This window comes from Notamacropus eugenii, chromosome 4 (genome assembly GCF_028372415.1).
Source record: "Notamacropus eugenii isolate mMacEug1 chromosome 4, mMacEug1.pri_v2, whole genome shotgun sequence".
NCBI classification, from domain to species: domain Eukaryota; kingdom Metazoa; phylum Chordata; class Mammalia; order Diprotodontia; family Macropodidae; genus Notamacropus; species Notamacropus eugenii.
The window spans coordinates 67,985,447-68,001,535 of record NC_092875.1 but is presented as its reverse complement, the minus strand read 5'-3'; the positions used below and the strand labels follow the sequence as shown (position 1 = coordinate 68,001,535).

The window sequence follows — 16,089 nt, the reverse complement described above, 5'->3', positions numbered from 1 at the left end:
AGAATTTATGATTAGCTGCTGTGACTGGAGGAGGGTGGGCTAAGGGAGGGGGCAGGCGGGGAGAGGCTCCCTGGGGGAGGCAGTGAGGCCAGGAAGGATGAACCTTGAAAGGTTGGAACCAGTGCCTAGGACCCAGGGTGCTGCCATAGCCCAGCTCCAGTGGGAGCTCTCAGGTATTGGCCTATCTTCCACCTCCCTTGCATTCTCACCTGCAGTATGGGGGTATTATTTCTCCAACCTGAGCTTGAGAGGTAGACCCTCAGGGCTGGCTGCCTCCTGTCTTCTTCCTGGCCCTGGTCAGGGATGTTACCTTAGCACTGAGAGAAAGCCTGAAGGCCAGTACACAGACCCTCCTGCCCTGCCCTGCCAAGAGTCCCACATCCCCCTAGTAAGATGGAGCTCATCAAACCATCCCTGCCCACAGAGCTAGTCTAGGTGAAGACATAGGACTTGGCAGGGAGGGGGAATCAGAATGATTCAGAATGCAGTCGGGGTGGGATTGGCTAGCGTCCCGGGGAGAGGCTGCCTCACATTGCCTTTGGAGTCAGGAGAGCTTTGCTCTGCCACACGCTAGGTGTCTTGGGGTCACTATCTATAAAACAAGGGGGCTGAGACCCCACCCTGCTCCAAATGGATGCTCCTGTGACCGCATAGAAGGACATCCTAAAACTTTAGGATTCTGGCTCTGAGCTGGAAAGGGTCTCCTAGAAGCTCTACTCCATATTCCAAGGACAGGAACTCCCTTGAGTATGTATCCAACCTCTACTTGCATACCTCAGGGGCTGGGTAACTCTTTACCTCCCTACTGGCTCATCCCATTATGGAGCAGCCCTGGCAGCGAGGGAGTCCTCTCTGCCACCCTCCCCATAACCAGCCCACGTGATCAGTGGTTCTATAGTGGTCTGACTGCCTCCAGAGGGGATGGCTTCTTGCTGGAGCAGAGGCTGCCCCAGTGTAGACAGCAGATGCTCCAGAAGCAGTGCCCGCTCAGGGAGGGATTGGGTGGCTCACCCTCTAAAGCATGCCCCACCCCATGCCCAGACCTGTTCTCACAGATTCTCTCCTCCCCTCCCTTGGGGAGCAACACATCCTCCCCAGGCTCACAGGACAGCAGGGCCCTGACTCTGAGACAATGGGGCCTTTACCAGCCTTAGACCTCTACAGCCTTTGGGGATAGAATGGGATCAAAGGCTGGACCCCCTAGTCCAAGCCCAGGCTGTCTATTCAGCCCGGGGCAAAGCCAAACCTCAGGTCCTGGGGCAGGAGGTCGGGGCAGATCCTGGCACTCACTGCCACCCTGTCTCTGAGGTTCCAAGCTACTCCCTTCAAGGGTCATGTTTTGCCTCAGCCTCCCTGATCCCTGAGGACCCCTGGAGAAGGGGCTAGGAGCCTGGGGAATGCATATGTGTCGGGGGAGAGAAGCGGCCAATCCTAAATTCTCAGCCTGGCTTGCTTAAAGCTGCCTGTATCTCCTTTGTGGATGTGTCCCTCTGGCCCTGTGCCCCTCCCCCCGCCCTGCCCCGCATGACCCCTTATGTGTCCCCTTTCTGAGGGGCTTTCTTCAGCCACCTCATCCCCTTTGGGGGTGCCATACCAGGGTGGAGCAGGCAGGGATTGGTCAGGATTGTGGGGAGGGTTCTTGGATAAACCAAATACATGGAGAGAGACTTTGCTCTGTATTATGGCTACTCTATGACTCACGGGATCCCCAGTGAGGGGTGGAAAGGGAAAGGACTTTCAAGAAAGCCAGGAGTTCTCACTCAGCCCCTCGTTGTCACCATTCCTGCTGGGGTCCTGTGGCCACCTTGGAGGGTGGTCTGCTTGAACCCAGGGTAAACCCTGGGAATGGCCTCCCTCCCCTTAGCTACTTTACCCTATTACCCACAGGCTTATTAGTCTGAGATTCCTGGGTCAGTTCTCTGCTTCCCTTTCCCCTCTTGACCAACCTCCCCCCGCCCCACCACTACTACACACACACAAACAAATCTCAGGCTTTCTTCTGTCTCCCTTTCCCTCAAAGCAGGCTAGGCATCAGGAGAGCCAGTTTCTGGCCACTATTCTGTCACTGTATAATGTAGACAAGTCCTTTGACCTCTTGGAACCTTTGTTTTCCCACCCATAAAATGGGGATAATGTTCCCTGTCCTCCCTCCCTCTCTCATCAAAGGGCAAAGGGAACAGTTAGACATACAGCCTCAAGACTAACTGAGGTGTGTCCTCCTGGTCCTCCCACCTGGTTGGGAGATGTCCTCCCCACTTCCTCATGTTTCTGGTCATTCCTTGTGGCTTTCCCACTGGCCTTGTGTCTGGCCTGAATCTCCTCCTCTCCCCTGCTGCAGCTTTCAATGCCTGCTGCTGCCACTGCCAGTGTCTCTTGCTGACTGTCTGTGTCTCATTTTGTCTTTGGGGTGTGTGTTTCAGTCTTTTTCTGCCTCCTGGGTTGGAGGAGGGGGCCCAGTAAAAGCCCCCTCCCAGCCCAGCAGCAGTGTGGAGGGCAGGGGAGGACTGGATTCCTAGTGGTTGAAAGGGAGCTCTGGGGCCCACCTGAAATCTTGTGTTCTCCAAGCCTCCCCCAGGTAAGACCACAGTCTTCCATGCTCTGTGGGTCTCCTCTGGGCTGCTTCAGAGCTGCCACCCCTCCAGGAAGAGGTTGAGGAGAGGGCTAGTCCCATGCCTGGAGTTCCTGTTTTGGCAGCTGACTGGGTAGGAAGAAACTGCCATGCATTTGCCTTGACCTCTGTCTTCTCTTCCCTCTAGGTACCACGACAAACAGGAGGTGACCAGCAGCTTCCTAGGGGCCATGTGGCTGATCTCCATCACCTTTCTGTCCATTGGCTATGGGGACATGGTGCCCCACACCTATTGTGGGAAGGGCGTGTGTCTCCTGACAGGCATCATGGTAAGAGGGCCCTGCCCTGGCAGGGAGAAGATGCAGTGCCTCCTGCCCCATCCCTGCTTTGGGCTTCCTGCCTACCTGAGGGAACCTGGGGTGAGGAGACCTTTGTTTTGGAGGTGCATCCTCTTAGGAAATGCAGTGAGCATGCCACACGCCACATCCATTAGTGCTTCCAGGAGATATTGGAGCCCTTCTAGAATGGGGGGAGAAGGGGTCTGGGTTCTCACCCTGACTTGCCTCACCCCAGTTCCCCTCCTCAGGGCGCTGGCTGCACAGCCCTGGTGGTGGCTGTTGTGGCTCGGAAGCTGGAGCTCACCAAGGCGGAGAAGCATGTCCACAACTTCATGATGGACACTCAGCTCACCAAGCGGGTGAGTGTTTGAGCGTATGCCCATTGGCACTGCCAGGTGCAGAGAGGCCTCATGCTCCTCTCTGTCTGTAGCTGCCCTCGCTCTTGCTCTCTTGGCCCCAGGCTCAAGGGGTATGCCAGACCCACACAGACATGCAGAGATGGGCCTCTGTGCTCTCATTTATGGTCAGAATTCTCCATCTAAAGATTCCTAGAAAAGGGAGAGGGGGCAGCCATGGGCACCAGGAATCCCAGAGATGTGCTCTTATGCCCACACACCCAGGGGCCCAACTGATCATTGGTTTCTTATGTCCCTACCCCGGCCCAGGTCAAAAATGCTGCCGCCAATGTACTCAGGGAAACGTGGCTCATTTATAAACACACCAAGCTGGTGAGGAAGCCCGACCATGCCCGAGTTCGGAAACACCAGCGTAAGTTCCTTCAGGCCATCCATCAGTAAGTGCAACACATTTCCCTGCTTCTGTTTCTGGGTCTGTCCTTCCCCTTCTGAGGCCACATGAACTGCCCCAGGCTGCCACTGCTGGATAGTCCTCCAGCCCTCCCTCTGGCCACCAACCCTAAATGTATCCACATGAGGCCTAGCTCTCCCCTCCTTGGTGGCCATCCTGGGCCCTCAGATCTGTCACCAATGATGCCCTGAAGCCTGGGCTATCACATACACAGTGGAGATAAGACCCACTAACCAACAGGCAGTGTTTTCCCATTGGGAACTCTGCTGTGTTGGAGGTTGAGTTTCTTCCCAAGGACACATGAATCCAGCACACATTTATTTAATACCTACTATGGGCAGGCCCTTGACACATGTACCACTTAAATTGTAAGTGAACTGTTGAGTAATATGGTACCTTATCTGCAAGAGGTAACATATAAATGTTCATTGACTCGTAAGTGCCTCCTGTGTGCCAGGCATTGTGTGGCAGTCACAGGAGGTGGTAGGAAAGTGGGGTTGGGACATTGCATGTGAGGGAGTAATACGTAGGTCACCTGGAGCCATGTTGGAAAGGGTATTATGGTATCACAAGCAGCGCCTTGGGGCCTTAGACAGCGTCTAGGCCACAGCCTTCGTTTTACAGATGAGGGAAGGAGGAGACCCTGAAAAGGAAAAGAGCTTGACCAAGGTGATGCTGAGTCTGTGGCAGAGCCACATCTAGCTCCTGGCTCTCCTGGCTCTCAGGCTGGGCCATTTGACCACATGCTAGACTGCAAAGGGCCTTGAATAGCAGACTTAGAAGTGGAGACATTCTCCTTTGGGCCATGGGAGGTATCAGTAGGGCAGGACTGTTACCAGAGCTGCATTTTGGAAAAGGGGCTTTGGCAACTAGTCTTGCAGAAACAGAGGGAGAGAGTAGGGGAGGCCAGTTAAAAGGCTTGTATGGAATCCAGGCTAGAGAGGATGAGGCTATGGGCCTTGCCAGACAGAGGCTGTGGGAGTGAAAAGAAGGGAGCAGCCAAGAGAGAGATGCTTTGAAGGGAAGCAGATTGATTGGCCTTGGCTGTGGAGAGAAGGCATGAGGGTGAGCTATATCAGGTTTGGAGCCTGGAGCATGGGCAGTGCAGAGGGTCACCAGGAGAGATGGTAGATCCAGAAAGGCTGCTGCCCCGTTAGAGGAAGAGGGAGAACAAGCTCATGTTGAACATGGTGAGTTACATCTAGCAAAGGCAGTTAGAAATGTGGGGTAGGCCCGGGAGCTGGTGCTGTGAGAGTGGGGGTGAGCTCTCCCAGGGCCTGGAGGAGCCCATAGGCCAAGGGCTGAGGCTGGGGAAATGCCTGGCAGCCTGCAGGAGACAGCCTTGGAGTAAGAGCAGGGAGAGGTTTGGGGCTGGGGTTGGGCGGGAGTGCTAGACTGCGGCCTTGGCCTGGCTGCCCAACCTAGGCTGGGCAAACCTAAGACCACCCTTCTTTGCTGTTTGGTGGCTAGGTGCTTCACTAATTGTTGATATTAGGGCTGCCTGAAAATTAATTTTATCCCTACACATAATTAGAAGAATAAAATTGCTGCATGAAATTAGTGTGATGGAAGGTCAGGCTTGGAGTCAGAAAGCCAGGTGTCAAGGCTGACTGGGGCACTCATGGTGACCAGGTGAATCACCACCTCTCGGCCTCAGCTCTCTGGAAAATGGGGAAGCTAGGGCTCATCCTGTCCACCTGCTTGGGTTGCTCTAAGGAAAGTGCACTGTGGATGTCAGGCTGGGCGGGAGCTGAGGCTGTGTTCCGAGGATGAATTTGAGTGCACTGCTCCTGTATTTTTAACGAGGCAGCTGACACCAGCCCAGCCATTCAGGCCCAGAATGAGAATGCAATGCAGCCCTCCTAGCCCAGGAGGGTGACAAGAGCAGGGGTGGGAGAGGCGTCATGGGGCTGGAGAGAGGGGGCTTTGGGCTTGCCTGGCCTTGGAACCCTGGGCAGGCTTCTTTACCTTTCCTAAGACTGCCTTGTCCCTGAGTTGTAGGTAAATCAGTGCAGCGTTTATTTAGCACTAGGGGCACTGTGCTGGGCACAATAACATGATCCCTGCCCTCAGGGAACTCCCATTGTAATAGGAGAGACCACATGGATAACTCAGAACCCAATAGATGGACTGAGAGAGTCAGCAGGCCAGGCAGCAAGGTGGTGTAGTGGAGAGAACCTTGAAGTTGGAGTCAGGGCAGCCTGCATTCAAATTCTGCCCCAGCCACCCCCAGCTTGGGTGACTGGGCCAGTCTCTTAACCTCTCAGCCTCAGTTTCCTCATCTGTAAAACAGAGATAATAACAGCACCTGGCCCCAGAGTTATTGTGAGGATCAAACAACAGATTTGTAAAGCACTTTGCAAAACTTATTTAGAGAGAATGGGGCGGACCAGGAAGGTTCCCCTGAAGAGGGTGGGGTTTGAGCTGAGTCTTGAAGGAAGGCAGTAATTTCGTCACTGGCATCCCTTGCCCTGGTGAAGTCATGAATGCCCACCCCCCACCCCGCCCCGGCCCCCAGCGTGTTCTCAGAGTGTGTGTGTATACTCGTGTTGGTTAACATTGAAGGCACATTTCAGTTTGCTGGATGGAGCAGTGGTGGGCCCAGCCAGCCCAGGAGGAGCCCTGGGCACTGACAGTCTGTACTGAGGACAGACACTTGTACAGCTCCGGCCACCCCCACCCTCATCCTGTGCAAGTCAGGGAGCCCAGGTCTTACGTCCATTTTACAGATGGAGAAACAGAGGGCAGGGTTGGAGCTCCTGGATGGTGGAACTGGGATGTGAATGTGAATCTCCTGGCTCCAAGGCTGGTTTTCCTGTGCTATCCTTCATTCAGCACGCCTGGGTTAGGCACCTGCCATGTACTAGGCATTATTGATTAAGGGACAGTGATGAGACACCACTTACCCATCGTAGCGGATCCAGAGCTATCCAGGAAGGACCTCAGCAGTGATGGGACACACTCCCTTCTCCCATGTGTGGGGAGCACAGAGTGGAGAATGAGAGTGGGAACAGAGTCCTAGAGAGGGTCTGGGACTTGCCCAAGGTCACCCTGCGAGAGACGGCTCTATTCCCCTGCCCCACACTGCCTCCTTGTGGCACAAACACTTGAAAATTTTTTTTTTTAATTGGGATTTTTTCTGTTTTGTTTTAAGGGAACATTTATAGAAAGTTTTATGATTAACTCAGACTTATCTGGTCCTCGGTTAGGTGACAAGTATTTATTAAGCACTTACTTTGTTCCAGGCATCAATCTAGGGACACACAGAGGGAAGTACAAGGCCCCTGCCTCAGGGAGCTTATAGTCTAATGGGGTAGCCCACATACCACCAACTGTGTGTGTCCAAGATCTGGACAGAAAACAGTGTCTGGGGGAAGGACCAGTGGGGCCAGGTTCCCCAAAAGAGAAGGAGCTATCAGATAGGCCGGAGAACCAGGACAACCCAGAGAGGAAAATCTGTAGGAAAAGCTGGTGATCAGCAGTGCCCAAGGCCTTGCTTAGAGAGGACCAGAGAGATGAAGTCTGAGAAAAGACCATTTCTGTTTGGCCATTAAGAGATCATTGGCAATTTTAGGGAAGTTTCAGTCGCATGTTGAGGTTGGAAGCCAGCTTGCAGGGCCATCAGATGGCAGATGCCAAGGAGTCTGGCTAGGAAGGGGAGGAGAAGTGGAGGATGGCAGCTAGTGGGGAAGGTGGAACCCAGCAAGGGTTTGGTCAGGCTGCCAAAGACATGGATACACAACTGGTATTGAGGGAGAGATGAAACCTTGTAGAGGCTCTCTGCTAGAGAAGACAGGCTGGTATTGAGGACACCTTGGCAAGGAGAAGAGAGATGGGTGAAGGAAGAGATAGCAGAGGAAGGGGTGTGAGGGATGGAGGGCACTCTGGGCCTTCTGTGAAGCACCAAGGCTGAGGGAGCACTGGAGGGGGATGAACAGGAGAGAGGAAGAGGGAAGGTGGGAGGGAGGTGGGAAGGGTTCACTTCCAGGCATTGAGGACCTGACCAAGACTGGTGTTAGACTTGGTCCCCTCTGTTCCCATGCTTCTTGCTCCATTCAGCAGCCTGTCAATAGGAAGGAAGGTGGCAGAAGGGGTGGGGGGAGCGATCCAAGGTTAGAGGAGCAGCGGGGGATTCAAGCCCAGGGAAGTGAGCTGATTCACCAGGGGGCAAAGGGCAGGAAGGACGATGGATTCACAGTGCTGGGGTGCGGCCTGGGAAGGACTGAGGGACCAATGGCTGAGAGGTCACAAAGAGAAGGCAGAGGGACCGTGAGGCAGAAAGATGAGATGGTAGGAGATTATGATCACATGAAGGTGTTCTGAGTGTACAAACGGCAGTCTGGCACTTGTGGGCAGTGGCAAGATCTAGGGGCTAATCCTCTCTGAAGGTAGCGGAGTTGGGGTGGAGGAGATGGAGGAATGGGGAAGGGAAAGGCTAGTGTTAGAGGAAAGTGAATATGTAAGCTGAAGTCTCCTCCAATGAGGGCAGCAGGTGGGACAGACAGAAAGATAATCTTTCTCAGAATGTCTTAAGGTCATGGTGTAAATGAGTCAGTGACAGAACTGGGCATAGAACTCCAGTCTCCCGATCCTTGTTTCTCCCTAATGAGGCCTTGCTGAGTCTGATTGGAACACAGCTGGCTGCTGGGTGGGCTGAGAAGGACCAAGCAGCTGAGGCTCAAGGTAACCCAGACAGGAGGCAGAATTGCACCCAGTCTACACACACACACACATACACACACCATGAACAGGAGAGAAGTAGCTACAGTGGGGAAGCTAGGGGTGCAAGCAGGTAGGAAGGAAGCTGACCCCACTGGTGCCTTCCCCCAGGAGTTCCCACAGAGCCACAGATGGAAAGGGCTGTGATCATCAGCATGAGAGCCTTGGGGGCACCTGCTTCTTTTATCCCCAACACTGTGGGAGTTGTAGGGTTGGAAGGCCAGGGACTTGGGCCTCCACTGTGGAATGGTGGGGGATACTTACAGTCCATAGGCCTGTCTACACTGGGTTTGAAGACAGAGGTTGGAGCCACAGACTGGTCAGTTTTTGTGGGGTGGGGATATAGATGGTCTGCCAAGCCCTGACCAGGACACCACCAGTCTGTCCTTTATCCATATTCCTCTACTGGGCGAGAGCCCCAGCTGTGCTGAGGGATCAGGGGTAGGCTCTGCACTGGTAAGACAAGTGCCACTCCTTGCTGCCTATCTTTCTTCTTCCTCTCTGAAGATTCCAGGTTGGGAGGCATCTGTTTAAGGAAGCTCGCTGGTTGGGCAAACATTGTAGATCCTTGGAAAGGGTCCCCAGGGCTAGTACAGCTTGGGTCTGTCCGCTCCAGAGTGTCATGGTGGGGAGGTGGGCAGAGCTAGTGGGCACCATGCTTGGGGCAGGCGCTGATTAAAATCTACACTGTGATTTTTTTGCTCTGCTTGGTCCCACCAGGGCTCAGAAGTAAGTCCCACCCCGCCACTGGGAGTCAGTTGCTTGACCACTACCTGCATGGTTCTGCATCAGGGGAGGGACAGGGGAAGACATGATCCAGCCCATCTTTGGCCATGAGAACCACCGGGCAGCCCCTTCTTCCCCCTCCCCAGGGAGAATCCCTACCCCAAGAATAGGGCCCAGGACCTAGAGACCAGGCTGGTCTGAATGGGCCTCCTGGGGTGGGGGATAGACAGAGGGTGTGACAAGACCATTGCCCATCTGCACTGGGGCCCAGGGCATTTGCTCAGGCCTGGGTGCCAGGCAGCTTCTGCCCTGGGGCTGGTCTAGGACAGAAGGGGCTCAGTGGCATAGCCAGACGCCATCACCTTGCACCATAGACATCTGGACATCATCCCCACTGGCCTGGCTTTGGGTCCCCAGGTGCTACCTCTCTGGGAGGAGGGAGGGAAGGGAGGCAGCCTCCAAGCCATACACTCCCTCACTGTTCAGTCACCATGCCCTGCATCATGATGCCAGCTTCGTTTCTGACTCCAGGTGGATTACAACTAGGAGCGGAAAGAGTGGAGGAAATGAGGGGGCACGGGGGAACTGCCCCCCGAAACCCTCCATTGCTCTACAGGCTACCCTCTCCCACCTCATTCTCCTGCTGCATGTCCTGTGAGGCGTGTCCCCTGGGGATAGAGGGAAGGATTGGGGGTGGGACCCCTGCATGAAGGGGATGAGGCCCGTGGGGCCACCCCCAGCTCTGGTCCTGAGTCTCACCTCTCTTTCTCTCTCCACTCATCCCACCCCCATGTTTCCATAGGCTGAGGAGCGTGAAGATGGAACAGAGAAAGTTGAGTGACCAGGCTAACACTCTGGTGGACTTGGCTAAGGTGAGGTGGGCACTGACCCTGATGGGCTGGGGTGGGAGGAGATGTCTCAGCATTGCTGGGAGGAAGACTCTTTTTCTGGACAAGCTAAACTAGTTTTCATCCCTTCTGTAGAGAGCATTCCTGCTCTTGGGCTGAGCAGAGGGATTCTTCTTCCCCCTGGGGTTCTTTCCAGTTCTAGACCTCCTTGGCTTCCAAGGTCCAAGGTTTAATGAGTAACCAAGTGCCAGCCAGCCTCTAAACTGGGGGTGAAGCCCCGTACCCAGGCCTGGCAATGGGGCTAAGAGGAGAACAGAGTAGGACCCGTGTCCTAGAATTGACTTCCTGGCAAACTCAAAGACACTGAGGCTGAAGAGCCAAAGATGGATGGCCACTAGCATGGCCAGTGGGTGTCCAGAGCCAGGAATTAATCTTCCTAGCCAAGACCCCTTCTCCTGGGGGCCTGGAGCCAGGGCCTCTCACCTCATTGCCTGTCTTCCTCAGACCCAGAACGTCATGTATGATATGGTGGCTGAACTCCAGGGGCGCAGCGAGGATCTGGAGAAGCGAATCACGGCCCTGGAGACCAAGCTGGACACTCTAGGGGCCACCCTCCAGGCTCTGCCCGGCCTCATCACCCAAGCCATCCGACAGGTGCCGACCACAACCGGGGATGCAGGCGCTGGGACCTCCCCCCGCCGGCGCCTGGCCCCACCGGCCCCAGACAGTGGGTGAGCCCAGGACATCTGGGGCAGGGAGACTTAACTCGGACCTTTTATGTTTAGCCATTGTGTGGCTGATCTCATTTGCTTTTTCTGTAAAGCCCTGTACAGTTATCTCTCTTGGAGTTCAAGATGCTGGAGTGGAGCCCAGCCTACTTCAGCTGGGGCCCTGAGCCCAGGTGGTACCTCCTCCCCTGGTCTAGGTCCCCAGGGCTGAGGGCAGTGGCTCCCCAGCTGCCTCTCCCGTGTCCTTCCAGAACCCCAGTACTCCCTCTGAGGGCAGAGAGCCTCACAGCAGGGACTTGGCCACTGACACCCCTGGAAAAAGGGGGCTCTGGACACTGAGCTCCCTTCCATCCCCCAAGCCCTATTCCACGGGCCAGCTTCTGATGATGGGGTCCGAGGGAGAGTCTCTGGGTCTCTTGTTTCTTGAGCACCTGAGAATTGACCGAGTCTCCATAGAGAGTTGGGGCAGGCTCCAGAGAGGAGGACTGTCTCTCCCCAGCCCCTGCTACCTTCACAGGAGAGGTGGGGGGTAAGAGGTTGGCTGCATGCCCACTTTCAGACAAAGTGGGATATGGAAAGGAGCCAAGGCTTCCCTACTCCAAGTCCTGGCTCTGTGGGGTTCAGGGAGGGTGGGACAGGTTTGTCCTGGCCTGTGATGAATATGGAAGTTGGGCAGTAAAGGGAAGGGAGGGTAGGGAGGTGGGTGAGGAGAAGAAAATGGCTGGAAACAAAGAGCTGAGACCCCAGTGTTCCTACCCTTCTGCTGGAAGGTCCTTCAACTTCTTTTCTAACACCTTTCTGACCCATAGAGAGCCTGGCTGTGGAGTTAAAACTGGGTGGGGGTGGGAGTGGGGTGGGGAAGGTTTCACTGCCATTAGCTCCAGCCCAGGGTCCCAGGCCCCACTTGTGCTCAACATCTCAGCTGACCCTCCTCTGACTCGTTGGACCTCTTGGGCCTAAGGGAGAAGGAAGACCAGTGGTGCCACTGAGGTGTTCATTGTCCCCAGTGGTGACCAGCTGGAGATCCACAAGGGAGGGAATGAGGCAGGATGACCCCTGTGCTCTCTCCCTCCCCCAGGGCCTTCCCCACCAGACTAACTGGGGACCCACTGTCTACAGAGCTTTGTGTGAGACCAGAGGTTCTTAACCAGGGGCCCACAGGCAGATTTCAGGGGATCCATGAACTTGGAGGGGCAAAATAGGACATCTTTATTTTCACTACTGAAATTTAGTATTCCCTCCAGTTATTTAAAACATGATTCTGAGGAGCCCCTAGGCTTCACCCAGCCACTCAAGGGTCCATGGCACACAAAAAAAGGCTAAGACTCCTTGGAGAAGTGGGGAGGGGAGGTGGCGATCCAAGGAGTAGCTAAGTTTGTCTCTGCCCTGGCAGGCCAGATGATAACTAACCAGAGTATGGGAACAAGATGAAGGAGCAGATGGGTTGTCTACAGAACAAAGAGGGCTTCCTGGAGGAGGCCTTTGATGTGGGCTTTGTTAGAAAGACAGGACATCCCCCTGCCCTGTGTGGGGGCAGGAGGAGACACTGTGACTGGAGCTAGGGAATGCTGTTGAGGGCCTTGGAAGGGTTTGAAATTGTGCTTGGAAGGTCATAGCTCAAAGGTTCTCACAGCCCAAACTAGAGATGAGGAAAATGAATTTGGCAGCTGATGAGCCACAGTGCAAGAGCGTGGATTCAGAATGGTCCATCTGTTTCTGAGGGGTCGAGCCCTGTAGTACAGACACCTGAAGCCTTGGCCCCCCAAGAGCCGCCTTCTCTGAGTAGCTGATCCTCCTCAGCTTTACCCTCACTCTGTGGCCTCGGGACCCTAAAGAGCTTCTGTTTATTTGGGTTATATCTCTTCATATTTACTGTGTTAGAAATTAAAATGTCTTAGTATTATTAGGAAAACAGTTTTGATCTTGCAGACCCCCAGAAACAGGCTCAGGGACTCCCAGGGTCCCCAGACCACGTTTGGACAACCACTGGCCTAGAGGATGTGTGTTGTTTCCTCTTTCAAGTGAAGTCAACAAGCATTTATTAAGGGCCTACTATATACCAGGCACCGTGCTAAGTGCTGGATGACTTTTTCACTCTTTTGGGGTCCGTGTGCTTCATTGGACCAGGCTCCACTTAAGAGCCTGGGTCCTTCTGGGTTGGGGTGGTGAGGTCACTTTGGAAAGTGAATGCATTGATGAGGCAGGTGGCTTTTGGCTTTCAACTAAGTACAACAAAAGGAAAATAAATCAGCTACCCTTCACCCTCTAGAAGTCTCAGCTTGCCCACCTATAAAACAGGAGCATTAGGCTGGCCTATTCCTAGGCCCCTTCAGCAGCCCGGACATTCTGGGTTCTGCTGGGTCTCCCATCCATCTCCCAGGCCCTGGCAGCAATTCCACAATTGACCACAGGAGGGCATTCGGAGACTGATTGAGATCTCTGGGATGGTCCGCCAGAAGAGACCTTGCAGATACAGCCCCAGGAAGGCCAGCCTGTGTGTCTCTGCTGGGGACATTTGGAGTCTCACTCCCTCTCCCAACTGCTGAAGGCCTCTTCGAGGCTCCACCATGAAGCCTTCCTGCACACACACCTCATGAGCATGCACTCCCCTCCCCAGACTTCTCAAGAGCACTCTCCTCCCCTCCTCCTGCCCCCATTGCATCCTGCCTTGGATCATACTTGTCCATCGGTCATATTCTCCCATTAGAATATAACGATCTCTGTCAGTGCAGGGATTGTGACGCATCCATCTTCATCTCCAGCATTCTTACAAATAGTAGGGGGTTAATAAATGCTTGTTGCGATTTAAGATAGGGGGAGAGGGCTAGAGAAGGAAAGGGAATTAAAAACTGAAACTGAGAGAAAGGGAGGTCCAAATGCCTCCTCCCTCCCAAAGCCCTCATTTAGAATAAGCTGAAGGTACTGCACACAGTAGGTGCTTAATAAATGTCTTGAATCCATCTGTTGGCGTGGAGTCCCTCACTCTGTGCTGTCACTACTGAGTGTAGCAGCTTCAGACTTGTCCCCTCCAGCAGAGAGCCAGCCTTGGTTGGGGTGCTGGCTCCATCCCTTACTTATCTGGGTACTGCCCAGCAAAACTCCTTTGTGGTTCCCAAGACTCAGTACCCTTTCCGCCCAAATGAGGGGCTTCTTCACCTTTATTGTGTCATGGACCCTTCTGGTAAAGCCTGTGGGTCTCTTTTTAAATGAATAAAAGCAAATACGGGGTTAGAAAATCATTCTGTTGAAATGCCATTACCAAAATATTTTGAACAGGTTGGTGGGCCTGGCCCCAAGTTGATAACCTGAGATCGTTCATCCCTCTCCTTGAGCAGCCGCAAGGGGCTGGGGGAGGGACCCTTATTTGGAATCCTGAAGGGCTGATATCAAGGACACCAAACGCAAGGGCCCCAGACAGGATGGGGCCTATATCAGGCGCTGAGCCCAAGTCAGAGGGAGGCCTGAGCATCTCAGATAAGGCTTGTTTTCCTTTCCCCAGGATAGAAAACATTATGTACCCTCCCTCAGGCCACAGTCAGGGCCCAAGAGAAGCAAATCCAGCCAGGTCCTTTTCTCCCTCCTACCAGGACCTGAGTCAGACAGTTCTAGACTGAGAATAAGAACACTTTTAGTTAGACCTTTAGAACAAAGAACATCAGAGCTGGGAAGGCATTAGAACATGGAATGTCAAGAGTTGGGAGGGCCCTGAGAATATAATGTCAGAACTGGAATGGCCTTTAGATTGTTGTTAGTCCTTTGTTTTCAAAGAGGACCATGATGTCAGAGAAATGATGACATGACTTGCACTTGACTTTGTTTTGAGTGAGGGAGGGCTGTGCAAGGTCACCAGCCTCACTTTCTCCTCCAGAGCCATCAGGGTCCGGTGACCAGATACTCATCAGAGTAACTAGAAATGGCCCTTAGAACAGAGAATGTCAGAGCTGGGAGGGCTCTTAGAACCTAGAATGTCAGAGCTGGGAGGGCTCTTAGAACACAATGTCAAGGCCATCAGAACCTGATGCATTGAGTGCATTGAGTATTAAGGGCTGGAAAGGACCTCAGAGCACACTGTAGATTCTGCAGCTGAGAAGGACCCTAGAACACAGAATGTCAGAGGGAGAAAGGATCTTAGGACAAAGAACAGCAGTCCCAGGACCAACATTGGAACATAGAACCAGAATCTTAAAGCGAGCCTCAGACACCACCTAGTCCAAGCTACGTCCATACAGCAATCCCTTCTGCAGCTTCCCCTACAAGAGGTCACCCAGTGTCCCTGGAAGAGCAAGGTTCCTACATGTGGGAGTGGGAGGCTGGGAAAATGGATGACTTCCTAATGATCAGAACTGTCTGAGTGTAGAACGGCCTCTGATGGCTCTAATTATTAGGAAGTTTTTACTTAGAAGGAACCACATCTGCCTCTCACTTCTGCCTGAAGACATCTATCATCTCCACACTGGTTTCACTTTCCCAGGGCAAACATCCCCAGTTTCTTTAATTATCATAAAGCCTGTTTTCCACAGTCGTCATTATTCTGGTCACACTCCTTAGTCTTAAACTATGATGCCCCAGATTGAATGCAGTATTCCGGACGTGATATGACCAAGACAGAGGGACAATGGGATCATCATCCCCTTCATTCTGGACCTGACGCTCCATGCAGTCTAATTGCTTTTTTTTTTTTTAACTGCTAAATCATACTATTTGTATTAAGCCTGTGGTCCACTAAAACCCCCAGATCTTTCTCAGGCAAACATCTCTAGCTACAATTCCCTTAGCTTGTACTTGTGAGGTTGTTTTGTTTTTTTTTTACCCCAGGTTATATCTATTCAATTTCATTAGATGCAGCCTAATGCTTGAGTCAGTTGAGGTCTTCATTCAACATGTCAGTTATCTTCCCCAACTCCATTATCCAAGTCAAGAGCCCTAGACTTGGAATCAAGGAGACCTGGGTTTAAATCCTGCTTCTGAAAATAGCTGTGTGGCCAGGGACAAGTCTGTTTTCATTGTTGTGAAGTGGGCCTAATACCTGTGCTACCTACCTCACAGGGTTGTTGTGAGGTCCAAAGGAAATAATGTATGTGAAGTGCTTTGGAAAATGGGAAGGCCTCAATTGTTACTGTCACATTTGACAAGCTGCCAGGATGCTTCATCCAAAGCATCCACTAGAGACCCCTCTCCAGCCACTGTAGTGACAGCTTCGGGGGGCTAGGCTGTCAACCACCTCGCAATCTTCCCAACTGTTCTCATCTCACCCACACTGACCACCTGCTTCTCAAAGACTGTATAAAGATTTTCTTCGCTGAAATCTAGGGACACTGTTATGAGCACAGAATACCACAGCAGGGTGGGTTAGC

The 16,089-nt window shown here is 53.2% G+C and overlaps 1 protein-coding gene across 2 annotated transcripts in view; it reads left to right on the top strand.

Moving 5' to 3' along the window:
* KCNN1 (potassium calcium-activated channel subfamily N member 1) overlaps window positions 1–15,833 on the top strand; it is a 39,738-nt gene extending 23,905 nt beyond the window's left edge. For both annotated transcript variants that reach the window (XM_072601681.1, XM_072601680.1), the window contains exons 5-9: window positions 2,757–2,898; window positions 3,156–3,266; window positions 3,573–3,700; window positions 9,962–10,031; window positions 10,512–15,833. In XM_072601681.1, coding sequence (XP_072457782.1) covers window positions 2,757–2,898; window positions 3,156–3,266; window positions 3,573–3,700; window positions 9,962–10,031; window positions 10,512–10,742 — 682 coding nt within the window. In that variant the 3' untranslated portion in view covers window positions 10,743–15,833. The remainder of the gene's footprint in view (window positions 1–2,756; window positions 2,899–3,155; window positions 3,267–3,572; window positions 3,701–9,961; window positions 10,032–10,511) is intronic.
* The last annotated feature ends 256 nt before the right edge of the window (window positions 15,834–16,089 follow it).